The sequence below is a fragment of the Biomphalaria glabrata genome, chromosome 15, assembly GCF_947242115.1.
Source record: "Biomphalaria glabrata chromosome 15, xgBioGlab47.1, whole genome shotgun sequence".
Classification (NCBI taxonomy): Eukaryota; Metazoa; Mollusca; class Gastropoda; family Planorbidae; genus Biomphalaria; species Biomphalaria glabrata.
The window spans coordinates 8673180-8700287 of NC_074725.1; the positions used below are offsets into that span (position 1 = coordinate 8673180).

Sequence of the window (27108 nt, forward strand, 5' to 3'; positions counted from 1 at the left end):
TGTTTGGTTATACCGGTATTTATTTTTTAGGACAGTTCTAAATGTAAATGTCTCAAAGTGACACGTTTACTCTAAAGGGCTTGTCAGTATATTTTGTAGGGATGGGAAGTTCTCAAGTAATATATTTAGTTTGACAAAAACATTTGATAACTTCATTTTGCAAAACTTCCAAAGAATATAAAAAAAAAAAATACATTTATTTAAGACACTTGCACTTACTTCAAATACAGAATGCAAACAGATTTTTTACTCACATTCTAAATAAGTATTTGACAGGAATATTTTTCCACAGTTTTTTAGCTGGATAATTTCTTATTTAATCTAAAATTGGGTCTGCTGAAAGCCAAATCCATTTGGAATTCTACTAACATCTCAAAATCTGTTTGAGAACACCATTAGATTAAAAGCAGTGATTTAATGCAGTTTAAATATCATGATTGACTTGTCAGAAACAAGTATCTCCATGAGATGATTACTCAAAGAACTAAACAGCCAGCATTGGTGCTCAAAATACTTTTTTTAAGCTTCACTTAATCAAGGTAGTGTATGAAGTGATTGGCAAACAGGTTATGTCATTCATCTATTTAAAAAAGAAGATAAACCTGATACAGAAAACTACAGACCAGCATCTAATGTAAAATACTAGAACACATACCATATAACATAATATAACAAAACCAAATCATTTATCACTTCGATAAGCATGTCTATTCTCCATATCAACATGACTCAACCAAATTTTAATGGGTATAATTTATGTCTTTTCAAATGGGTTAGATAATAATGAGCAAACAGTTGCATCTTATTAGACTTCTCCAAGGCATTTGACACAGTTCACCACAATAGCTTTGTAATTAAAAATAGATATCTTTTGCATCTCTTGTGAGAATTACAAAATGATATTGTATAGCTCAAGGTGACATCTTGGATTAATTTTACATTGAATATATGTGTGTCTAGCATTGTGTTTATTGTACACTTTTTGAGTGTACGAAGTTCCTAAGGGATAATAAGACTTGCAAAGAAGTATTTTAAAAAATGCATTTATGTTCTTAGCTGTCCAGGGTAAAGTAGTCTTACATGCATAGGCAATGTGCTATTATGAAAATCCCACTCCTAGTATTTGCAATGAGATATACTAAAAGCTCCAGTGCTACAACTAACTAATTATAATACTACTAATGGCAATGTCTTTAATTCTGCCAATTAAGGATGAGTGCAGTGTTTCCCATGACTATGCAAACCCAGATGCAAATAGGCATACAGCCTGCGCAGTGTACTGCTATTTTTATATTGGAATGTGGATTGCGCAGATCATAACCACTCTTGCTAAGACGGTTGTTGACAGCAGATGGCTGTAGGTTTTATTTTGCTATTAGTCATATACAATGTAAATGTTCTACTGTATAATTCCTTTCAACTGAGCAGAAACATCATCTTGAATCATTTTTAATGCCATTAATAGAACTTCATAAAATGTACACTTTACCCAACATCCAATAATAGCCCGCACATTCTTAGTCTATAAGTTAAAAGAAAGCAACAAATGTATAAAAAAAATTATTTTTTAATATAAATTTAGTGTTTTTCTGTTATATTTCAATCAATGACCAATGTAACTCCATTAAAAACAAACTGTACACTCTCGCTCATCAGTGACTTAAAGTCTTGTTATTCTCATCCATGTCATGAATCAGCGCAGACACCAAATTTTCAACAGTTGGGCTTTGACCAAGCATGTCTGGAAGGTTATTTGAAAGAAAATAAAAAAGGTGAAAATTATCATTTTAAATATCAGTAAATGAGTGCTAAAATATAGCCACAATCATGAGACATTTCAGTTATAAAAAGCCATATGTATCATGTATAAAATGCTCTACATCTGAAAAGAGTTATGTAACCTGCCTTCAACAATTTTCCTGGGATGCTTCTCACCACCATGTGCCAACATTTTATTTCTGTAATGAAATCCCATGGTGCTGAGGAAGTTTACAGACAACAAGTTAGATAAATCTGTACTTAGAAATCCTAATATAACATACAGTCTATAGCTTTGTTACAAAGATAAATTACTAACAGGATTTTCTAGTCAGCTGTTGTGACACAATAACTGTAAAGCATAAGCCATATTACAACAATCATGTTTCAGTGTGAAACTATAAGTCACAGTTTAGCCTTGAAACTTACCTGCTAAAGGGATCGTCTTTAAAACAACCATGCCAAAGCTGGGCCGCAACAGCTCTTGAGACTAGGTAAGCATAATATCTTGCTCCGTAACCCACTAGATGGCTAAATCTTAACTGCCAGGCCTGCACAAAATAATTATCACAATTTAACTTTTAGATCACAAAAGATGCAATTTTCAATATTCCAAACAAAACATTTGATTTGTAACTTTTTACAACATGAAGTACATTCATTGCTAGGACCATTATCTAAATGGTAGTGCTGTGGCTGATTGGTGAAGCGCTTGGTTTCTGAACCGGGAGTCCCAGGTTCAAATCCTGGGATTTTTTATTTCGGGATCTTTGGGCAACTCTGAGTCCACCCAGCTCTAACGGGTACATGACATTAGTCGAGGAAAAGTAAAGGCGATAGGTCATTGTGCTGGCCACATGGCATCCTCAATTAACCAGGGGCCACAGAAACAGAGGACCTTTACATCATCTGCCCCATAGATCTCAAGGTCTGAAATGGGAACTTTACTTTTACCTTATCTAATTAACTTAACAACCAGATACGCAAATGTTCTTTGACCTTTGGAGCAGCTTAAGTATAACATTACAAATAATCAAGAACTAGAAGGTTCAAATACATCTGCATCCTTTCTTGAAGGAATGACTGAGTGATAAAGCTTCTCAAGTAAGAAAACTGATGGAAACTGAGATTTTTCCTTTTAGAATGCTGGTTGATATGTTTGCTGCTGAACTTAATAGATTCAAGATTCTAACAACTTAAAAGGAACTGATCTGATATTGGCTTTCATTTTTTTTAGATAGAATTGAAATTCACTTTATATATACACACTGCACATTTTCAGGAAAAAAAGTACAAATTGGAACTTATAGTAAAAAAAGCAAAGATTCTCTCAGACAATATCAGTTTGTGATGTACATGATGTCAAGCTTGTATGTTTCTGAGGTTTCATTTGTATTCATTAGCTTGGCTAATTACAGTAATATAAGTTTCAAACAAAAAAGTGAGAAGAAAAAAAAAAGACTAACTGTGTTTGGAACATATTCAATATTGTAATACTTGGACTGCATCTCTGCTAAAATGTCTGTTGTTGAACCTTTCAATGGGTGAGGGCCATGGTAGATTTGATCCAACACCGAGAAGAACACTTGCTGCTGCATGTCCTGAAATGAAACAAGAGTTCATGTCATGTGTTAATTAGTTTTTAATGCTTTTTGTTTGGTCAAGTCTGCTTTGGATGAGCTGTAGTGATTAAAATTAGAATGACTTCAACATACAAGAAACTTTACCTCATATGGACTTAATGAAAAAGAATTTAATAACCCATTATTTCTTGTCACTGAGAAGCACATAGGAGCCCTCAAGCGGTGGTTGTCTGTGTTTATTCTTTTTTCAGTATGTTGCTTGTTTTTGCATCTATATCATCATTATTATAGTAATGAGGTTGGACAATTGTAGTTAAACTGAATTTCCATTTGTCTGGGCCAATAAAATCTTATGAGGGCAGTATTTCATGTGACCATGCTAACCTTATTGCAAACCTGCATATTTTACCACATCTGCTGGGAAGGAGGGGGGGGGGGAGGTCTATTTAAGCTTCATTTTTGTCTTTTGTGACTTTGGGCCTCTAATGTTTGCCCACCCGACAGTCATATTTCCAGTCTTCTTGTCTAAAACAAACTCAGCTGATTAAAGACTTATTCTTTGACTTCATTAACAATATTTTATAATTAATAATGAATATAAATTATAAAAATAATATTTTATCTCCCTAATCCAACTTTTTTATTTTACCTATCTTTTAGTGTCTGTTAAATACTTAGCGTACATTGGATTATTTACACTTACTGAAGCTGCAAACAATTTTTTAGAGTTACACAAATTTAACACTGCATTCTTGTTCATTGGTTCCCCAGTCTTGTAGTGACGAGCAAATGTGGAGATTACCTAGATTAGAATTAAACAAATAAAAATGTTAGCAAGGCAAACATTGGCTGCCTGGTCGTGCGGTTTGCACGCTGGACTGTCGTTCAGATTTAAAGATGGTCCCGGGTTCAAACCCTGCCCGCTCCCATCCCCCGTCGTCCTGCGGGAGGTTTGGACTAGGAAGTAATTATCTTCAACTCTGAAGGAACATCCGAAACATGTAAAACATTTTACAAACAAACAAACATTTTACAACATTGCTAAGTTTTTTAATATAAGTAAACTACATAAAAATACTCAGGGTTGTACACTTTAAGAAAATAAACTAGCAAGAAATTATTGCCTATCACTATGTACTAGCTATTAGCTAGCTATTAGAGACGATATTCAAAGTAACACAATAGTTGTGTTGCACAGTATCATTATTTAAATTTTTTTTTTTACAATAGAATTATTCTAGAACAATTTTTTTTTCAAAGGTTAAAAAGTGTGACAAATATAGGCCATTTAAACAAATCAAATCTGTACACTCTACAATAAAAAGATATAAATTGCCTTTGGCTCAGATGCGAAAAATTCCATAAGTACAGAAGGAACCTCGGCAAAGTCTGTAGAGCAGCGTGTACCTTTTGATTGAAACAGAAAGTAATCTTATGAGTTTAAACTGATAAAATGAAGACTTAATGTATACAAAGTTTTATGTTATGATGTATTAAATGGAACTAGTCAGTATCTTAAGCATTGATATTGAGTTCTGTATTGAAGTAGTAATAAACTGAAATAGTAGCACTACAACAAGGCAATAACAGGATAATAGATTGAAGGTCTAGATTTTGCAGAATAGCAAATTAAGTGTGTTCATTTTATGTGTAGTTTAATTCTTAAATATCATTATGAAAGACAATTAAATTGAGATATATAGAGATCCTGGGTTTAACAAAGATATTTTTTTTATAGCCAGTAACAAATCCATGAATATGCTTCCATGCCACAATCAAATCTGATATGACAAAAAGGAAAGAGGGGACATGATAGTTGAATGGTTGGCTTTCAAACCTGGGGACCTGGGTTTGAATCTCAGTGAAGACTATGATTTAGAACATCAGAATTTTTAGGGCACCCCTGATGTCGGTGCGTAGGTTATGGCATTCTAGCACCAATGTTCATTAAATGCACAATTTTTGAACACACTTTCTTTGTTGCCTTGCTTTAGCTTATGGAGTGGTTTTGTTATTATGCTGGTGTAACATTGTGTGTTTGAGATTCTTCTGTGTTCCCCTGTTTAGGGTGAGTATTTAAGGCACTACTGCATTTCGCAGTTGTTTCGCTGTAACATCGTGTGTTTGAGATTCTTCTGTGTTCCCCTGTTTAGGGTGAGTATTTAAGGCACTACTGCATTTCACAGTTGTTTCGCTTACTTAGCGTTTTGGGACTAGAACTTTCTATTTGTCTTTTCTTATGTCTCTACAGGGAGTTAGTTCTGGGATTATCAAGATTTATATCGGAGCTTATTATCGGCTGTGGGCCAGTGTTGAACGTACTATTGTGTGGCGTTGTGTAATAGCAAGGTGCAGAATTATTGTTTAATTACTATAACCACAATATTCGAATATTTTAGACTCAATTACAATTCATGTCATTAAACAGTTACATTGTTAACAGTGAGTCAATTATTTATTGTAAGCACGAAGGTGCCTGTGGAATGTCAGGGGCCCGGGCAAACGAGCTAAGGCTGTAACACAACCCTGACAGTATGGGAAAGTAAAGGTGGTGGTTGTGACATCCTGTTTGTTAAGTTGACCAAAAAAACAGATGACCTTAAACATCATCTGCCTTATAGACTGCATTGCCTGAAAGGGTACTTTTTTTTTTTACCTGTGACATGTTGATATCTTGTCCTGCCCAGCATGGAGTGCATGGCGTGACCAAACTCATGGAACAAGTTATCTACATTGCCTGGGGTAAGAAGTGTGGGCACGCTTGAGCTGCGTGAACCAGGGAGTGACAACTGAAGGACAACAATTGAATGCTGATAAGTGCCATCTAATTTCCTGCGGCCACCTTGAATGGTAAAATGACAATCCTATAAATAAACAAATGTAATATCTAAGTAGCTTAGTTGATGTTTTGAATATATTAAAATTAAGTTGCATAATCCACAAGTCTGTTGTTTTTTTTTCATGTTCATGTAAATTGTTAAGAATGTTTAATATTTTCCTATTTTTTGTCAAGAAATCAGGGAAGATGTTAAATTAGAAAACTTTATGGCTATGAATAAGAAAGACAATTTTAGAAGTAAAAAGACATAAAGGCATTAAGTCAATGGGACACATCATTTTATGTTCATTAATCTACTAAAGGCTAAGGAAAAATCTCACATCAAATAAAGTTCTGACCACTGCCAATGACAAAAAATGAATCTGCAAAAAATTGAATCATAATCTTAGTGCATAATTTAGAAAATTATACTTTTCAACTAATTACCTGATTTGGTTTGCCATATCTTTCAAAAAAATCACAGTAAATATAACCCAATACACCTTCTGTTTTATGTACAACAGCCTGAAATCCACAAATATTTGAGTAACTACAAGATACTTATCAAATTATTAGTTAGACTTTAAAAATAAACTACCTCTGATATCATGAAACGAGATAACATGAAAGTTGGATCAATATATACATGGTGTTAGCTTATACGAACTTGAAATTGAATATGATAAAATTGAAATGTAACTTTGTATTCTCCCTTATTACTCACTAGTTTATAAATATCTTCTGCCCAAGCTTCTCCCAGTTCCATTTCCACATGCTGGAGTGACACAGAGAACAAGCATTGAAACAGTTGGTTCAGGCCTTCCATCACACAGCCCAGAGAGAAGTAGGGTAAACTTTCCATATTGGACATACCCCACCTAGAGGAGAACACAGTAGTACAGGGCATAAGAAAACAGAAATACCTGATAAAACTTTTTTTTTCCTTCAATACTTATGTGTACAAGAAAGTTTTGCTTCGACTTATTTTTCACAATCAATTTCTATTAAGGGACAGCAAATTAAGATATGTCCGTCCAAGACTGGGGGTTTGAAAGATTCAGTGATTGTAGAAACATTTATTTCAAAGAAATGTCTTTTCACAAGAGAAAATGTTTGGCTACTAAGTGGAAATATTATAAATCTAATTCGGAGTTGTATGATATTAAACTTGTCAAAGTAAAACATCATTTATCTTGATGATGGACATTTTTCCTGAGGGGGTTATTGCACATGACTGTATTTCAATAGATTGTTGATTTCTTTGTTGGAACATACTATTTGTTTTTCTTTTGGCTCAATATTAAGTCAAAGTTGATTTTGTCATGTGGTGAACACAATGATGAAAGCCCTTTATATTCCCAAACTAAACCCAGGTAGCTTATCAGAGTCTTGTACATTCCCAACTAAACCCAGGTATCTTATCAGAGTCTTGTACATTCCCAACTAAACTCAGGTACCTTATCAGAGTCTTGTACATTCCCAACTAAACCCAGGTATCTTATCAGTCTTATAGATTTCCAACTAAACCCAGTTATATTATCAGTCTTGTACATTCCCAACTAAACCCAGGTATCTTATCAGTCTTATACATTCCCAACTAAACCCAGGTATCTTATCAGAATCTTGTACATTCCCAACTATTTATTAAAAGTTATTAGACTCAGAGATACCCTAAAATTCAGAATTCAAAATTTCACTTTCACAGCTTTGGACACTTTGAGCCTTTTGACCACTTATACACAATGTCCTTAAATAGGGACAAGTCAACAACCTTTATCAGATCAAGCTTCTCTATTATCTATAAATAAACAATGAAAGAAACTCACTCATTCTGTCTTCCAACAGCAGATAAATATGGAGGGTCCCATGGCATAATATTCTGATGAGAGAAATAGAATATTGAAAACAAAATGTATATTTTTTGTAAGGCTTAACAGAAAGTATATTCATATGTCAATGAATGATATCTTTTTAAAACTTATTTATATAACTAGCACTATTGAACACACAGATTTCTTTTTCAAGTCAACAATGAAGAATTATTCAAATAAGAAAAAAGGTGCCCAGTATAGAATTCTATTAACTCTTGCTGACTTACTTTTGGAGGCACGGTGGATGAGTGGTAAATCCCTTGGCTTCTGTACCAAGGTCCTGGGTTCAAATCCTGGGATTTTTAATTCCAGGATCTTGGGTGCATCTGAGTCAACCCAACTCTAATGGGTACCTGACATTACTTGGGGGAAAGTAAAGGCAGTTGGTCGTTGTGCTAGCCACATGACACCCTCGTAAAACCATGGGTCACAGAAACAGATGACCTTTACATAATCTGCCCTATAGATTGAAAGGTCTGAAAAGGGAACTTTATACTTTTTTTCTTTACTTACTTTTGCATCCTTTTCTTGTGCCTGTTTTAATGTCAGCATTTCATTGAAATCTACTTTGGCTCTGGAAAAAAAAAAAATTAATAAATAAGAAAATATAAATTCCAGCATAATGAATTTAAACAAATATACTTAACCAAAAAAAAATGATTTTACAATGAGCTTACCGAGATTCTAATTTTTCTGACAGCAAATTCAAAAACTGGACAATTTTTTCTAGAGAATATTTAAAAAAAAAACTGAATCAGAAACCTGTCGGTTCACAGGACAAGATTTCATAAATAAAATTTATGATCTTTCAAAAAACAAAATGTAATAAGAGCCTTAATTATATTTGTAATCACCAGGAGACTCAATCATTGTGCCCCTATTAGCTCTGTGAGAGTAGGTCTCAAAGCCGACCAGTCGAGCCAGTTTGTTTCTTGCTGCGAGTAGAGATTTAAGAACATCAGCTTGATGGGGATCTGGGTGTAAGAAAATTCTGTAAGCAGCTTCTCGTACCTAAATGACAAACAATTTAAAATTTGATTTCATACGGATAATAAAAGCAACAATCCATTTAGAAGTTGACATAGTTTGTAGATTTCTAACAGTGAGCTGAGTTTTATTTTGAAGTGATAACTAATGAAACATAAGCAAATACTATAATTATTGAACTTTTTTTCCCACCCACTCAAAAGAAAAATTATTAAATCATTATAATAATAATAGAATGAAATTATGACAAGGAATACTGATGCAGAAAGGTTTTAAAATGTATTCACACAACTGAAAACCTAGTTGATTTTGATTAGAAGATATGATACTTCAAGGATGTGTACTATGGTATATAGGTCATGTCATGTCCATATACTAAATTAAGCTTCTTTATTTCTTTCTTAAAGACATACTTGTACAAACTACCAATAGTACACTTAATATATTATAAAAGAGTTGATACAAAATGCAAATTAAGCAAATACTTACTTGACTACTGTAATGGTCAGAGAAAAGTCCTGTGACCATAATGTTGTCTCCATCTAAACCAAATCTAGAAAGAAAAAAAAATGACAACAAAACTTAGTTTAAGTTTAACATCAGTCTAATACGATTATGTTCAGACTCTAGTAAATTTTGTATAACATTTTCTCCAAAGGAAGTAAATATTTTAGTTAATTATTATTTCAAAAATTATCATTTGAAATTCAAATCAGAAAAATATTTTCTTACACATGCTGTAAATGTTCTGGTAAAACATTCTTTTGGATGCTGACAGGTTTCTGAGCGCCCCGTTGAAAAATTGTTCCAAGCATGTGAATTCGCTCATTGAGTTTCACAAACTGCTCCCTCTGAAAAGTAACTATCAAATATTAATAACTGTTAAACCCTTAATCACAAGTCTGTTTAAATACATATAAAATGGTTCTAAGAATCGGTATCCAAAATTTCTTCTTATCTCTTAAAACAGCTTTCAAAACCTCTAAAAACACACTAGCAACCTACTTCAAATGAAATTTAAGAAAGTATAAGTGTTAAGACAAAAATTTTCAAATTATTTTTCTCGAGGTATAAGTTTCTTTTTAATTTTACATTTAACTAATGTGACAACTTTATAAATTAAGTAATTTTTAATAATAATATATATATATATTGTAGCAAATCTAATGCAAACACTCAAGGAAAGGACGGAGGTAAGAATGGACAATGTATTGATTTACAGCTATAAACAAATAGTTAGAAATGGACTTCAGCTATCAAGTCACAGGGAGTAATGTCTACAAGTCCTACTTAACACTAGAACAGACCACCGACACACTTCCCAGTGTCGCTCCAGGTCCTCCAAACAGTTCACTGGTATCACGCAGGACAGCACTTAGCCCCAGACAGTTCAGACTCCCATAACCTGCAGATCCTTCCTGTAGAATCAACATGTCTTTCCTACTCGTGTTAAACAGATCTCTAATGCGCATACATCAGTGTCGGTGCAGGAGCAGAGGTACAACAATATATTTTTTGGATCAAAATATCATAAAAATATTCTTTATAGCATATTAGAACCTGTGCTTCATTCAGATGAATTCCACTTTGCTCAAAATCAAACATAAACAGTTCTGTAACACGTCTGTCGACATCATCTGTTGGAAGTGTGTCCCCCTCCTCTAAAATTGTTTTCAGTGCTTTATACAGATCAGTGTTAGTGTTTAATCTGAAATAGAAAAAAATCATATTCCACATTTTCCTCTTTTCAAAGGAACACAAAAAGTTACTAAGTAATAATAATTTAAAAAAAAAAAATGAACTAAGCTTTAGGTTCAAAGTAATGATGGCAAACTTTCAGATTTTGCTTATAAGATCAAAAATGTGACCTACATATTTTGCCACATAAGACGCAGATGAAAGTACTATAGACTTTGATTACTATAGCATGGAAAATGGACAGAAAGACAAACTTAGGACTACATACAAGAACATAGACTGGACAATAAGAATTATTTACTTCATCCAATGGCTTCTATGACTAAACTAGACACAATCTACCCAATAGACACCCAATTTCATCCTCATTATTTCAGCACCATAAATAAACAGACCAGTTTCCTTAATTCTTTTCTGTCTACTAAAAAAATTTTGATGTTAAGAAAAACAATATGTACTCACTTTTCAACCAGACTTGACAATGCCACACACGTTTCTTCTGCAGCTTGGGCAAAGTGTTGATCAGGATGGGACAGGCGCACAAAGTCAGCCTTTAAAATAGTGAACAATACTTAACTGATACAGGTTATAAAATAATATAAAGCATAAAAAAACAACTCTTATTTAAACAATAAAAAAAAAATGTGTTAACTTAATTCAAAGTTCAAGTAAATTCCTGCAACAATATTAATCATTCACATTTAAAAAATCTAGCTTTATGACACTGAATATCAATTACGTTTTATATAATAATAAAATCAGCCATGATTAAGGAATAAAACTTTAAAAAATAACAACTGGCATACAGTAACAAAGCTATATCGAGACTATTCATTGTTACAATTGTAAGGCTTCATTATTGCAAGGAGTCTTTCCATTTAGCTTGCACAATATAGTTTTTCTATAATATAATTATCAAGAAGATGACAAACAAACATGAATATTAAAAGACTAGTACCAAATCAGCAACTCTACACAGCGTGTCTGAAAGTTCATCAAATATCACCACCATCTTGAGTTTTCTATTTTTGGAGGTGGCCTCATCAATAAGTTGACTAACATGACTTTCTACATTCTGTTTCAGTAAATAAAATCCTGTGTGATCCTTGAGTTGAGGTAGGCAAAATAAACCCTGACAAAGAACAACATTTTCTTTTATATAAATATATTATCCAAAATAATAATAATAAGTGTAAAAACATATTTAAAAAAAAACAGAACTGGTGACAAATTAATTAAATAATAAAAAAAAAAAGTAGCATAAAAAAGTTTTTTAAAAACTCAATTCCTACTTGATAAAACTGAAGGTGGCCTATTTCTCATTCGATTTATTTCTTCTAACAATTATTACTGGAAGGAGTCTTTCCAATAAGCTTTCACAATAAAGTTCTTCTATAACAGTCCAGCTAATTTTTACATTATAACAGTTTGCAAAATTTTCAAGTAAGTTTAGCTATTTTATTCAAACAAACATTAGAGTTCAGTGTGGTAATTTCTGCTGATGCTGTGTTCAAAACAGAAATGACAATGGACAAAGAGAAATCATTACCTTATTTTCTCGGTTCAGTTTAAGGTGGAGTTTCTTTTGTGGTTTTGTGTTAAAAGCTGCTGCAAATGGAGTCCAAGTTGATACACTTTTGATACCTTGACCTTTGATGGTGCTGACACTAACTTTATTTCTGGTCAATAGCTCATTTTGTCTTCGTGTACAAAAACAATTTTGGCAAGTGCGTGCTATTACTCTAGATGCCATAATCAAAGTTTGTTTGCAAATTTAGTTCTGCAAAACAAAACAATATTATTAAATGTCTTGTACAGTAAAAATAACAACTAATTAGCCAGCTGATATATATATTAGACAGAGCTATACAACACAGCATCATCTTTAGGTAGTATTAGTGTAGATGTATAATAAAAATATATTATAATGTGTCAGCTTTAAGCTTAGATTAAAATATTCAGCCCAATTAGTTTTTTTTGCCAGTTATCTTGAAATTTAATCATTCAAAGCCTTAAATATTTGGACTTTACTCAGTAACAGTATATTATAATTAATAATAATATTTTCCATATATTCTCTATTTGTGATGTATGAAGCATTATGGACTAGTGGTAGAACCATTGGCTTTCAAACTTGAATCCATGTGAACTCTGGCATATTATATTTAAATTAGGCTCTGACTAATCATTATGGGTACTTGTTGTTAAAGAAGTCTTTGTGCTGGCCACGACAACCTTGTTAACCCTCACACATCACAAATATGAGCTTAAACATCATCATCCTTCTTAGATAACTTACAAACAACTTAAATCACAAGTCCGAATTTAAGTTAAAGCGGTAAGCCCTGGACCATGTAAGTATCTTTCCCTTACTAGATCTATTTTATTTTAGTGAAAGAAGTCTCTAGAGGATTTTTGTTTAAAAATTAGCATATTATATGAAGATAATTTTCAGTCAAGAAAGCTCAATATAATGAACAAGAGTCTGAGGTGAATACAGACTGCAAGATCTACTGAGTACTCAATCTACTTCTCTCTACTTCTATTTTTTTTTATTATTTAATTGAACATGGTGGCTAAGTGGCAAAATGCTTGGCTTCTGAACTGGGGGTTCCTGGTTCGAATCCTGTTGATGTTGATATATCATAATAATAAATAATATAGCTATATTATTATAATAATAATTTATTTATTATTAATAAATAAAATTAAAAATGTTATTTATAATTACTTTAATTATAGATTTAATTAAATTTAATTTTAATAGATCTTAGCATCAAAGACAAAGATCTGTTACTAAGTCAACTAAGACGACTAAGTGTGTTGCTTTGTTACTACTGTTAGTTACTCAAGTTACTGCTACAAATTAAATACAATCAGTCATCAGTGTAAGTTGTAAGATTGTAAGTGTTGAACTTGATTCTTGGGTAAAACTTTACATCGCAGGACCCTAGTTTTTCAGGTCAATTATTTGGCAGCTGTCTATCCGCACGTATGATGACGTACTGACGTGACCTCACCTGCTCGCGCGCAGAGCGCGCCCGGTCACTGCCCTCTCTCTCTCTTCTTTTAGTACGTTAAATCGTAGATCTATGTAATATAGATTTAGATTTTTTTGTACAAATTATTCTTGGAATAACTATTAATGTTTAGATGGTATTTTATGTTTTTAATTGGGGAATTTTAATTAATATATTATTAATTAATTACAGACCTACGTATCTTTGCTAAAAAAATAATATTATAAATCTAATCGTGATAAATCTAATCGTGTGTTAACTGTTTTGTTTCTTTTAAATACGTATTGAAATACATTTTTTTCTGCTCTCGTTTTTTTTTTAGAGTATGTAATCTTATTTTTCTACTTTAAAAATAATTATAATTATAAAATATGCAAGCAAAAAATGTGTATTTTGTATATTTTTATGTTTGCGGAAATATAGGCACAGGGTTGACGTACTGCCGTAAATCCATAACTGGATTTTTATATTACGAGAACGCTACAAATGGACATTTTGTTAACCATGACGAAGTTGCCGACCGTAATATGTCTCCTTCTGTCTTGAAAGACAAAGGATGTAATAATGTACTCACATGAAAAACTAGTTTGTGTTTCTTTTTGAGTCCACGAACAATCGGATCCTACTAAGTAAGCCGATTCCGAAGCGGCAAAGTTAGCCACTATTCGTATGTCTGAATGCTCCTGTTTTAGGGCTATCTAACAGTGCTGCTTTTTTGTGCATCCCCTTTTTTATGGCAACTTCATTTCTTTCGCTATCGGCGAGGTTCGTACCATCCTGCGCGATGTTCTCAAACTATTTGTTTATACCTGTAGTCGTCAAGATAGGGACGGCCCAGGAATATATGGTGCCGCAATTTGGAAGCAGATGTCAAGCAGATGGGCAAGACGTGGGGACAGTTGGAGAGAGTCTAACTTGACTCGCTGATTCTTAAGATGAAGGTTTATGTTTCTCATCTTTGCTGCCACTTGCAGTTTTCTCAGTCTCGTAAATGGTCCTGACGTTCCTTGTACTGATGATGGTGAAGGTCGGATAATCCTGGCGCCGAACAGCTGGAGATCCATCTTCTTCCAGGTCCGCTGTTTGGTTTTTCAAGTTCTTTATTGTTTAGGTCAAGTGACCCTAGCATCATATAAGTAGATAAAATTTTTACGGAATAGGCTACTTCCAAATATTTGAGATTTTCTCTACTCCTCGACTAAGCTAAGCCGAAATAAACTAAGATATACGTCCAAAAATCTCTATAAAATGTTTACAAAGCTGTGCGTTTTCTAGTTTGTGAACCTAGTATAAAATGCAAAGGTTTATAGACGCCAACTAAATTAGGTAACTTTTGGTGTGCTTGGAGTGAATGGAAAAATTCAAATCCAGCAGTGCGCGGGGACCTGGGCGTGTGTCTTGTGGGGGGGGGGGGGGGGCTGAGCCGTAAGGGTAAACTACAGGGTGCGTCAAAAAAATGGTTCAAAGTTCCTCTAGTCCTGTAGCCCAGATGGCCCGCTCTGAGTCAATCGGCTGGTCGAGCTGAGCTACCAGCATAGGTCATCGACCTAAAGGGTCAATCAGGGAGCTGCTGTATCCAGTTTCAAAGCTCCTGATTTGAAACACGATCCTCCAAGAATGACACATTATGGTATAATGCTGTCTAAGCGGGCTCAGGGGGCACTTATAGGATGAGAAGCGCATGGACCACAGCCTCATTCCATTCAGTGAAGAAGAGGATTCACTTAGATATTGTCTTAACAACAAATGACAGTGAAGAGGAAGAGAAGGATAATATTTACAACAGACTGACTATCATCATACTCGACAGACTTAAAAAGAGAAAGATAGGGACGGCCCAGGAATATATGGCGCCGCAATTTGGAAGCAGATGTCAAGCAGATGGGCAAGACGTGGGGACAGTTGGAGAGACACGCCCAGAACCGAGACGCCTTGAAGAAGCTGGCTGGTGGCCTATGTCCCATAAGGGACCACAGGCAGAGATGTGATGATGATGGCCAACCATGTACATCTAATAATAGGCTTGCAATTCTTTGCACTATAAAAGGTATATTAGAAAGTTCTTCAACTTCGTACGAGTCAAAACGTTGATTTGGAATAAATAAATAAAAAAATACGAGCAAGAGCATTATGAATCAACTGAATTTGCCGGGTATATTGGTAGTGAAACGCAGATATCTCAGGCCCTGCTCAGTCACGGTGAAAGACAGGGCATTTGAATACTTTTGTCCAAGCATATTGAATAAGAAAAGTGCCTTTATCGGCTTCAACAATCTGTAGATGAGAGGCTCAGAGAAGAACAAGCAGGCTTCCAAAGAGGCAGAACATGTGCAGAGCAGATCTTCGTTCTACGAAATATCATAGAACAAAGTATTGAGAACCAATAATGGCTAACGATCAGTTTCGTAGACTTTAAGAAAGCGTTTGATAGTGTCCACCGAGAATCAGTATGGAAAATAGCATCCGAATGGCTCGACCCTTGTTGGACTCGATGGCGGGTGGGGAGCACAAGTGATGAACAGCCACAATTGTCTATGGACAACAGAAAAAAAAAACTACTTGCCCCAGATTTATGTCTGGGCAAGAATGGAAGAAAGAAAGAAGGAGGGCACGAGAAACTCTATCAAGCCATCATTTCTGGTGGCCAGGTGTACAGAAGAGGGGAAAAGCCTAACAAAGATGAGACCTTTTCTCATCTACAATGCATTTAAGGCAGTAGCTGGAGAGCCCAAGAGTGTATCAAAGTTGCACGAGTCATCTGAACTTCTCGTAGAAGTTGATAGCAAGATACACTCTAATGGGCTTCTACGATGCAGAAAAATCTGTGATCTCCATGTGGAAGTCATGCCACACAAGAGTATGAACATTCGATGTCTATGCACCTGAGATGAACCCCAATTGGTAACAAGACTGGAAGGATTAGTCCTCCCGTAGAGCCTTGGAGAGAAACTCTTCTGTTAGGCGTAGTACCTTCAAGCTCCCATACAGGTTAAGTGACTGCAGACAAACTATCCCGCAGCTCTCGGAGCTGCATACACTCTTGCAAGAGACGCGCCACTGTCTCCACCGACTCTCCACAGTGTCGGCAACGGGCATCAAAATTTGGCCGGAACCTGGCAAAGTAAGCACCAACAGGGCAGTGCCCCGTTTTACACTGCGCAATGATAGATTGTTTCGACCTTTTTAGCCTCCACCATGGATCGTCGCGGTCCGGGCGACGCAAATGTTGCCAGACTCCACGGGCTTTGTTGGAGCCATCCCAGGATTTCAACCACTTGCCATGTACCCACTCTCGGATTAATGTCGTAGCTTGGTTAAACGTGTCTATGCACAGTAGCCTATAAAACACTTAGGCTGAAAATATGTAGTGATCACGTTTGTGACAATAAAATCTCCGATCGCGCCCCCCCCCCCTCAGACGTAGGGCCTGGGGTGCTTGCCCCATTAGCTACACCCTATGGCCGCTATTGCTTCTTATCTCTCTTCCATTTTCTGCTTAGCTCTATTTTAAGAAAAACTTTCTTTTGGAAAATTTAGAATTTATACAAAATTATTCAGTATAAGAGTAAAAATTGAGATGAGTTCTGAACCCTAATATTCTTTATCTAGTCGCCTATTTGCAACCTTTACTCAATCTGATATTTTCTATCCTATACTCTTAAGCGAGCAATTCTTGTATGTATGTATATATATTTATATATATATATATAATATCAGGTGACCGAGCCTCGCTCGGATGAATAATTTGTCAAGAAAGGATATATACCCGAAGTCATTTTGAGAATATTTTTGTACCAGGTGGCCGAACCTCGCTCTGTTAAATAATTTCGGAAGGTTATATACCCGAAGTCATTTTGGGAATATTCTTGTAATTACGAAAATGAGCGATCGGATAAAGACTACTAATCTGAAGAGTTGTTTTAGTGTTCTGTTAGTTCTAATTGTAGGCCTAATTGTACATGTCGATTAAATTTAAAGTCTTTTAAGTCCTCCTACAGTCTAGACAAACTACAGCTCACGTCCGTCTTATAGTTTTACAATCCATCTTTTGCGTAAAACTATTGTAGGCTTACTATTATTGGCTTGGAAGAAAGTCTTTGCAATGTAACTTCTCTACGTTATATGGTAAAACATGCACTTAGTGACAAAGTAAAATGGCGCATTTTTTCTTATTAGACTTAAATCATGGCATTAGTTTTCTAAAGAAACGTTTCCGTGGGGCACCTCTGTTACGCCAAACAATATGCTCGTTACCCATACGGGATACGTGCCTTGCCCAGCCTGACTGTCGGACTATAGGAAGTTCATACCGGCTTTTGCCATCCATCCATCCTAGTGGTGCTATGGCCTGCTTTTACACATCCATCCATTCAGATCTCTCCTGGCCCTAACTCCAAGCTTTTTACCGAGGTTTATAGTTAAATCAAAAGAGGCTGCAGTGTACGCAAACTGGTTGACCGCTAGATGGATATCATGTTTAGTGTGAGCAAGTAAGGCGTAAAGAAGCTGTGTTATGACCATTTCCTTTGTTTTGGTACAGGAGAGGTAGACACTGAAGCATGAACACACATATATATATATATTTTCGGTGTTACGTCGACCACTTTTTAGCTCACCAAAAAAGACTGCCTTTGGCATACGTTCGTCTGAGATTCGTCTCCCATACAGAATACTGCTCTGTCCAGCGTAACTGTCGGACTTAAAGAATTCCATCTATGATTCTATACAAAGGACGCGGATACACATTTGAGACCAAAATAAAATCTGCTGCCGAGGACAGACGCAGACGCTAAAAGAAAATCTTAATCGATCACCGCGGACAATGGTTATGCTTGCCCTGTATGTGGCAAAATATGTAGGTCACAGCTGCAATCCTCATTAATTTTCGGACTCGAAGACAAGCCTTATTATTATTTTGCTGGTGAATTATTACCATGTGTTCATGCTTCGGTGTCTACTGTCCTGTACCAAAACAAAGGAAATGGTCATAACACAGCTTCTCTGCGCCTTACTTGCGAACTTCTTATAGTCCCACAGTCAGGCTGGGCAGGGCACGTATCCCGTGGGGGACGAACATATTTTTCGGCGTAACAGAGGTGCCCCACGGAAACGTTTCTTTAGAAAACTAATGCAATGATTTAAGTCTATTAAGAAAAAATTTGCAATTTTACTTTGTCACAAAGTGCCTGTTTTACCCTATAACGTAGAGATTTGCGTCACTTGATGATTCGTACTAAAGCCATAATGAATGTATACTAATTCCATAATTAAATGTCTGAACGTAACCATCTGAGAAGTAACACTGCAAAGACTTTCTTCCAAGCCAGTAATAGTAGGCCTACAATAGTTATACGCAAAAGATGAATTGTAAAACTATAAGACGGATTTGAGATGTGGTTGGTCTACACTATAGGAGGACTTAAGAGACTTTATATTTAATCGCCATGTGCAATTACATTTAGAACTAACAGAACACTAAAGCAACTCTTCAGATTAGTAGTCTTTATCTGATCGTTCATTTTCGTAATTACAACAATAGCCCAATAGTTTTACGCGAAAGAAGCAATGTAAAACGTTAAGACGTGAGCTGTGGTTTTCTATAGGCCTACTGTTGGGGGGACTTTCTTTTTAATTCGCCATGTACTATTACATTGAGAACTGACAGAACGAAAAAGCTACTCTTCGGATTGAGTCTTTACCCGATCGTTCATTTTCGTAATTACAACAATATTCCCAAAATGACTTCGGGTATATATCCGTCCTTCACAAATTATTCATCCGAGCGAGGCTCGGTCACCTGATATTTGTATTAATACATTTGGGACTATCACTCACAATTTATGCTTGAATCCTAAAAATGCCAAAAAATTTAGAGTATAATCTAATTGGTCTACTTAATTTTAAAAATTTAAAAATCCATTCTGTCTAGCGCTATGTCATGTGCCAAACTGTCCAATGGGGAGAAATGGAGGAAAGGAACGACGTAGGTATTAAGAGGATTGACCTTAATTACTGGATGGCATAGATATGTTAAAAAAAAGTGGACAAGATTAGAGGGCGATAGCCACATAGCCGTAGGGATAGAGCAAACATTGGCATGTATGTAAATAGAATGTATATACGGCGTACCGGCACCTTTTTCAATTTTGGGAAAAAATATTACTTCTCTTGTATTTTAACGTTTATTATTAATTTATTAGTGAGTACCGGCACCTATTTCTTTAGAAAAAAAAAAGCACCGAATAGAAGTAAGTATGATGCTGATACAATCCCCTTACCAGGCTAATTGACCCCACTTTTTATTGGGGGGGGGGGGGGGGAGTCAATATGTCCGTGTTTTATGGCTGACCGTCTAGCGAGTTTGATAGCAGACGTGAGAAGAACTATTGCTCCGGAGAACAGAGATCCTATACGTTGGTTACGGTAAGACACAACGCCGACGGGGCAGTAAAGCACGCGCGTAGCAAATAAATAGGAAATGGTGAAAATGTTTCAAATAACTATACAAATGGGATTTTTATATAGTTTATTTAAATAAACACACTTTTTATGTAATTATTCTAATAATTAGCTAGATAAATACACAAAATCTACGTATCTCTTTTTCTATGCATCCATTTATCTATCCTCTCTCTTTCTAACTTATCTCTCTCTCTCTCTATCTACCCCTCTCTATCTATCTATCCTTTCTCTATCTATCCCTCCCTCTCTCTCTACCTATCTATCCTCTCTCTGTCTAACTTATCTCTATCTATCTATCCCTCTCTCTCTCTCTCTCTACCTATCTATCCTCTCTCTGTCTAACTTATCTCTCGCTATCTATCCATCTCTCTCTCTATCTATCCCTCTCTCTCTCTCTACCTATCTATCCTCTCTCTGTTTAACTTATCTCTATCTATCTATCCCTCTCTCTCTCTCTCTCTACCTATCTATCCTCTCTCTGTCTAACTTATCTCTCGCTATCTATCCATCTCTCTCTCTATCTATCCCTCTCTCTCTCTACCTATCTATCCTCTCTCTGTCTAACTTATCTCTATCTATCTATCCCTCTCTCTCTCTCTCTACCTATCTATCCATCTCTCTCTCTATCTATCCATCTCTCTCTCTACCTATCTATCCTCTCTCTGTCTAACTTATCTCTCTCTATCTATCTATCCTTTCTCTATCTATCCCTCTCTCTACCTATCTATCCTCTCTCTGTCTAACTTATCTCTCTCTATCTATTTATCTCTCTATCCATCTATCTATCTATCCTTTATCTCTCTACCTCATCTCTGTCTATATATCTAAAATGTTTCTTTTTAAAAGCTATACAGTTGAAGATACATGAATCTTTTTAAGTAATAAATGTAGGTTTACATACTCAATACATACAATACATCATGAGCCCGCAGGCCATATAAGACAGATGGACATGTTGCGTAACTCCCTCGCCACATGCTAGACTGTCAACATCCACCCATCCCTTCCTATCACACCCCCTGCTGTTTTTTCATGTAACCCTCACTTAAATGGTCAAATCACACACATTTGGAAACCCACGACAGAATAGCATGATTGGTTTGTTTGTCTTAAGTCACGTGTCCACGTTTTAGTTAGGGCAGTTTATTATCAAGCTATCCAACAGTGACCATCGCATCGTCACTTTCCCTTTTTTATTTCTGATTGATTCGGATACAAAACCCAGTGTGAGTTTCAATCTTTTCAATTCTTTAGTTGTCTCATATAGTTTCATGTCATGACATAATAGATTCCGTTAGCTTATCTGCTTCTCACTTTCCCAACTGATTATTTTTTTCATAGTTTCCTATTCACTTAATGCTTACTTTATTACATTGGAAGTTACAACTTACGTCACTTGACTTTGTCTCTATAAATATTTCTTTGATCATAAATTGGTACCTAGCTGTAATTCACTTAAACATCAGTGTAGAAAATGGGGAGACATGTGTTATCATTATCTATTAATACAGTTGATATCAATTCACTTCACTGGTTTTATGTAAAAGCCTTAGAGTTGCTTCTAGTCTCACTCTAGTGTAGCTGAAATAAGTATTTAATTTAATTATGACATTTGCGAAGTCTATGTGGACATAAAAGTAGTCGCTATAGTTTAAATAGATCATTCTTCATACATACAACTAATGATGTAGCTCGAAACTATGTCTATCCCAAATTAATACCGAGCGCTCATTTAGTATCGGTTCCCGAAGACAAAAGTGGACATCATGGTCATGGTAATCTATGTATCTTTCTTTACACAAAAGCCTCTATACAATTAATATTTGAGCGTTGTATGTTTTACGGTGGATTTCACAACTTGAAATAATTTAAAAAAAAAACATTTGTAGAGATCTGGCAGAAATAAGACCACTGTTCAATGAAACTGGATTTTTTTTAGTTGTGGGGTAAATTTTTAGCGTGTTATTTCCACTGTGACTCCAGTGTAGGCCTACTTTCTTAAATTGTATGCTTGAGAGCCACACGTTAGAACTGAATCACAAATATTCTTATATTTGAACATCTTCTAGTTTAGGCTTAGCTTTCATCTCTTTTTTTTTATATCTATATTCGTTTATACGGTTTAAATGCAACTGCAACTTATTTCATTTACATCAGCACTGAGCCTTTGTATTGTATAGCATATGTCTCCTCTACCGGCTTTAAATAAAAAAAAATAAAAAAAACAGTTACATTTTAGTTAAAATGCCGGTAACTCCTCCGTTGTCTGGTTCCAAGTCCAGAATGTGAAAGGAGGAGGGGCGAGCATATGTTAGGCTACACACTACTCTTCATAAACATCTAGCGGTATACCCATCTAGCTACTGTTATTGAAAATGCGTGGATTTCAGATAAATATCTGCACTTATAAGGAAACCCATTCAGTTTAATTTAATTTGAAAATAAAATAAAGAATATGTTGCACATATACGAAACCCAATATGATTGGTTTACTTCATAGACTATGGTTTACTTTAATTTTAAAGTAAAATTACATTAAATCAATAAATTAAAAAATAATAATTTAGGTCTGTAAAACATTACAAATGAAAAAAAAAAATAGTGTCAGCAAAAATATATAAATATAGGCCTATAACCCGTACATAGGCCTATATAGGATAACGGTAGGCCTACCATACATTTGTGACACAAACAAACAAAAAAAAAACAAATTAAAAAAATAAAGATTAATTCATTCTCATTATTTATTTTTTATAGCCTTTTAAATATTTTTTTATATTACATAATATAGATCCAGAGTTTTCATATCATTAGCGAATGACTAGATCTATCACGAACTATTAGGCCTACATGATACTACCGACACCGTCTAGCCGGTAGTGACCTTGTGACCTGATTACCGTAGCGATAGACAGCGCGGTGCTGCCACTTGCGTAACATTCTTCATAAGGGTCCTGCGATGTAAAGTTTTACCTAGCAGAATTTCAATCTGAATCTCTGAATGATGAATCTCAAATCTGTATATAATACTAGACTCTAGATCTATACTATAGTTTACTATACTATAGTCTATATATAATATTAATATTAGACTCTATATCATATATCTACTTTATTAAAGTTGTCTTTATAAAAAATTTATTACTTTAATTTTAATCTTATTAATTTAATAATATTATGATTATCTAGACTAGAAAAAGCTGTATCGGACCCGGGTGGTACAATATCTAATATATATTACCTAGAATAAAGCCAAGACTAGTTTAAGTAATAGTAACAGATATATAGATGTAATTCAAAGTTTATGTTTTTTGTCACTGACATTGTCACTGTTAAAAATTGTGACAGTCAGTAATGGAATATGCCATTTTTATTTATTTTCCGGGTAAAGTTTTTAGGTAGTGAAAGAAGTCTAATTAACGAGACGTCTTCTTTTAAAAAATATATAAATGAAATAAATCTAAATTTGGCCCAATAACATTTTTTTAAAAATCCAGAACATCAGTGGTATTAAATAAACTAACCAGCATAATGATTATCAACATAATCCTATAAATTAGTATAAGTATTAGAAAGATTTTGGAGGCGAGCTTAGCTTCCAGAACGGCGTCCTGGGTTCGAATCCTAGTGAGGACTGAGATTTTTAATTTCGGCATATTTAAACGCCTCTAAGATGACCTTTACATCATCTGCTTTACTTTAGATCGCTTTACTTTACTCCTAAACATTTTAAGATCAATAAATTATTTTGAAAAGTTCGCCACCATTGAGACACGGTGAATCTCTCCATCTCACACACACACACCATATATTGTGGTTAAAACATAATTGTGTTAATAATTAGGCCTAGGCCTATTTCTTACAGTCTTCGGAAGTTCAAGATGACTGAAATATTTAAATATAGTTTGAAAGTAAAATTGACATGTAACTCATGTTGCTTCCATTTTTTTTTTTAAAGTTTAATAGTTATAAAAAATGTTATGATATGCCTTTTACGCAGGGTCTTATGGTATGCGCTCTGTATGCAGCATGCGTCGTCTTGATTGTCGCAGGTTCGAATCTTTCCTGCCATGCCCCCCCCCCTTCCCCAAATCCGTCCTGCTGTAGGTTTGGACTCTGATGTAATAATCTTCAATACAGAAGGAACATCCGAAGTAAAGTCTGTATTTTAGAAAAATATGATAAGATGTAAAACAAGGCTAAAAATATGTATATATAGCATGCTTCCAAACTTTAGGCCACTAAAAATAATAATAAACATTAAAAATAGTAACCTATGCTAGCTAACAGTAATGTACCGTAGGCCTATGTGTTTAATCATATGAGCTATAATATATTATAGCTAGCTCTATGGTACTATATGGATACTCCTTAGACAGCGTATGTGGAAAGAGTTTAGCTTTATGGTGTGGCGGGAATATAGGGTTCAGGACTCTGATGCATATAGGAGTGACGGGACAACTACAGCACTGTAGACTTTCAGTTTTGTGAATATGCTGAGTCCTCTCCGTTGCCACACTTGTTCTTGAAGTCTTCCAAAAGCAGCTCTGGCACAAGTAACACGGAAGTCAACATCACCATCTAGGTTGGCGTTTGTTGATATGGTACTTCCCAGATAGACAAACTTTTTGACGTTTGCTAATTTCTGGCAACCTATGAAAATGTCTGGTTCTGTGACAGCTTTATTTGGAGGAGGTTGGTGCTGCACTTCTGTCTTTTTTACATTAATGGTGAGGCCAAAATTTTTGCAGGCATTAGCGAAGAGGGACAAGCTCTTTTAAAGGTCTTCTTCGTTTGCGGCGTTTAGGGCACAGTCATCTGCGAATAGCAGGTCTCTGATGCAGTCGTGGCTTACCTTGGTCCTTGCCTTGAGTCTCTTAGCATTGAATAAACTTGCATCGGTGCGATATCGTATGCCAAGTTTAATGCTTTCTGTGCGAAAGCCATCTTTCAGCATGGCGGCGAACATTATGCTGAAAAGCGTTGGAGCCAGAATACAGCTCTGCTTCACGCCATTTGAGACAGGAAAAGGCTGGGAGTTGTCTTGGACTCTTGCTTGCATATTATTTTGGAATTTGCGCAACATTGTTATGAATTGATCCGGGAGTATCCATAAGATGCGTTGGTCTAACCACATACCAGACACAGAAATCTTAAAGCTGTCCAACAAGCACAGTATCAATGTGACAGTAAAAAGGTCCCAACTTTGATGGGCGGGACATGTAGTCCGCATGCCAGACAATCGCCTTCCCAAGCGACTTCTGTACGGGGAGTTGTGTGCAGGAAAGCGCTCCCAGGGAGGCCAATACAAGCGCTACAAAGACACTCTCAAGAGTGGCCAGGGTGAAAGAGCGCTGAACCAACAAAAAGCTGAGAGAAGAAGCAAGCCTATCTGCAACTGACCTAACCCACCCATGCCACGTATGCGGCCGGCTTTTTAAAGCGAGGATTGGACTTTACAGCCATCTTCATGTCCATAGGAAATGAGAAATATGCTCATCTTCGACCTCGAAGGAGGAGCTATTTGGTACAATAGTTAAGTAACAATATTCACTTGGTTATCAAAACATCTTTTATATTTAGTTTCTCTACTACAGTTAAATATAAATAAGCCCAAATATGATTTAAAAATTGATTCTATGCCACCATTCTGAATATATAAATGTTAGTCAATAGCTCTAGTGGAGTTTACTTTCATTTGCAACTTACATTTTGTAAAAAAAAAAATTAAAGTCGCTCTGTAAGTTATATAAAGGAGGTGTTGTTTCGGTGGCGTAGCAAGGGTGTGAAAGAGTTAGAAAATCCCCCCAGGTCCTCACTTGAGGGGGGGGGCCAATTCGATTTTTGTTTTACATTAAATATTAAATATTACGCACAATGCAGGGCTCTTAAAGAGGTCAAGTCCCCCGACCCACAAATGATGACAAATTCCTATTTACGCCACTGTGATGTCTTCTTCAAAAAAAGTAATTTGTATGTTTTTCTTTTCTAATTTGTATTTGGGTCTGCAGTTTTGTATATGAATTTAAAGAAGAGAGCCTTATATATTGCCATTGAACTTTTTTAAAAATTCGATTTTGTTTTCATAATAGGGCCCATAGTAGGCCTAGATCTAGATTCGTACCACAACACACCGTTCGTAATGTAAGTTTAATAGTAGGCCTAATTAATGATAACAATGGCAACGACTTCGATTTAAAACTTAAGGGTGAATGTAGTGTTTCACATGCGACCTGCATATTTTGCCACACTGATGCAAACAAAGCCGTTTTAATAAGCATTGCGATTCTAAAAAAAACAATTACAGCGGGGTTTTTTTTGTTTTTTTTTTTTTGCGTTTGACTCCAAAACCTCTTTAGTTGGTTTTTAAAGCTCGCCAAGAAAAAAAAAACGCTCTCGGAATGTGATCATCACCACCCGGGATAATTGTCACACCTAGCGCAGCTGTCAAATGATAAGTAGTGTTTCTATACTGTCCACACCAGCCTTCAGCAGAGTATGATTATTTGTAAGGTAGTCCTGACAGCTCATTATGGAGTGGAAACAACTTTAATTAAAGCGTTCCTAGCGCTTTAGATGTCTTCTATTTAGAGCACAGGTCTCAGAGCCATACACAAATGTGTGAGAACCACTGCTTGGTAGACACTGATTTTTGTAGGCAGTTGGAGCAATTTATTCCGCCATACTCTCACGCAAGTAGGCGTCCAAAGGCGCTACTTGCCTTAGCAAGACGGTTATCAACTCTCTTGAAAGTCATTGGATACCGCACTTCCTAGAGATGTAAAGTGGTCTACCATGTTGAAGGGATGTCCATTCACGGTGATCGTTGGGTCTGAGTATATTTTATTGGGTGACTTCTGAAACACGACTACTGTTATTTCGAAGTTTATTATAAACCAAAAGCACAAGCG

At 35.5% G+C, this 27108-nt stretch overlaps 1 protein-coding gene across 6 annotated transcripts; it reads right to left on the minus strand.

Annotated features, from left to right (window-relative positions):
• Positions 1-1551: 1551 nt before the first annotated feature.
• Positions 1552-23588, minus strand: LOC106061390 (mitochondrial intermediate peptidase-like). Of its 6 annotated transcripts, XM_056012368.1 has the most exons (21): positions 23439-23588; positions 21589-21778; positions 12265-12495; positions 11674-11847; positions 11178-11266; positions 10578-10725; positions 9750-9868; positions 9507-9570; positions 8885-9041; positions 8708-8756; positions 8544-8604; positions 7986-8038; positions 6884-7037; positions 6607-6684; positions 5998-6205; positions 4678-4748; positions 4045-4143; positions 3225-3359; positions 2188-2309; positions 1906-1979; positions 1552-1741 (listed from the first exon to the last, which is right to left on the minus strand). In XM_056012368.1, exons 3-21 carry the CDS (start codon positions 12466-12468, stop codon positions 1653-1655), a joined length of 2148 nt encoding a protein of 715 aa, XP_055868343.1. In that variant the 5' UTR covers positions 12469-12495; positions 21589-21778; positions 23439-23588; the 3' UTR covers positions 1552-1652. The 6 variants fall into 6 exon arrangements, with proteins under 6 accessions (XP_055868343.1, XP_013074973.2, XP_055868345.1 ...); XM_013219519.2 differs by lacking the exon at positions 21589-21778; XM_056012370.1 differs by lacking the exons at positions 21589-21778; positions 23439-23588 and adding an exon at positions 14310-14426.
• Between the last annotated feature and the right edge of the window lie 3520 nt (positions 23589-27108).

Bases quoted from the DNA above. Each gene is read 5' to 3' on its own strand.
- LOC106061390 (XM_013219519.2), bottom strand. From the start codon at position 12,468: ATGGCATCTAGAGTAATAGCACGCACTTGCCAAAATTGTTTTTGTACA. The intron at 10,726-11,177 runs GTGAGTACATAT...TTTCTATTTCAG, and splicing joins TTGTCAAGTCTGGTTGAAAA to ATTAAACACTAACACTGATC. The intron at 9,571-9,749 runs GTAAGAAAATAT...TTTTCTTTCTAG, and splicing joins CCAGAACATTTACAGCATGT to ATTTGGTTTAGATGGAGACA.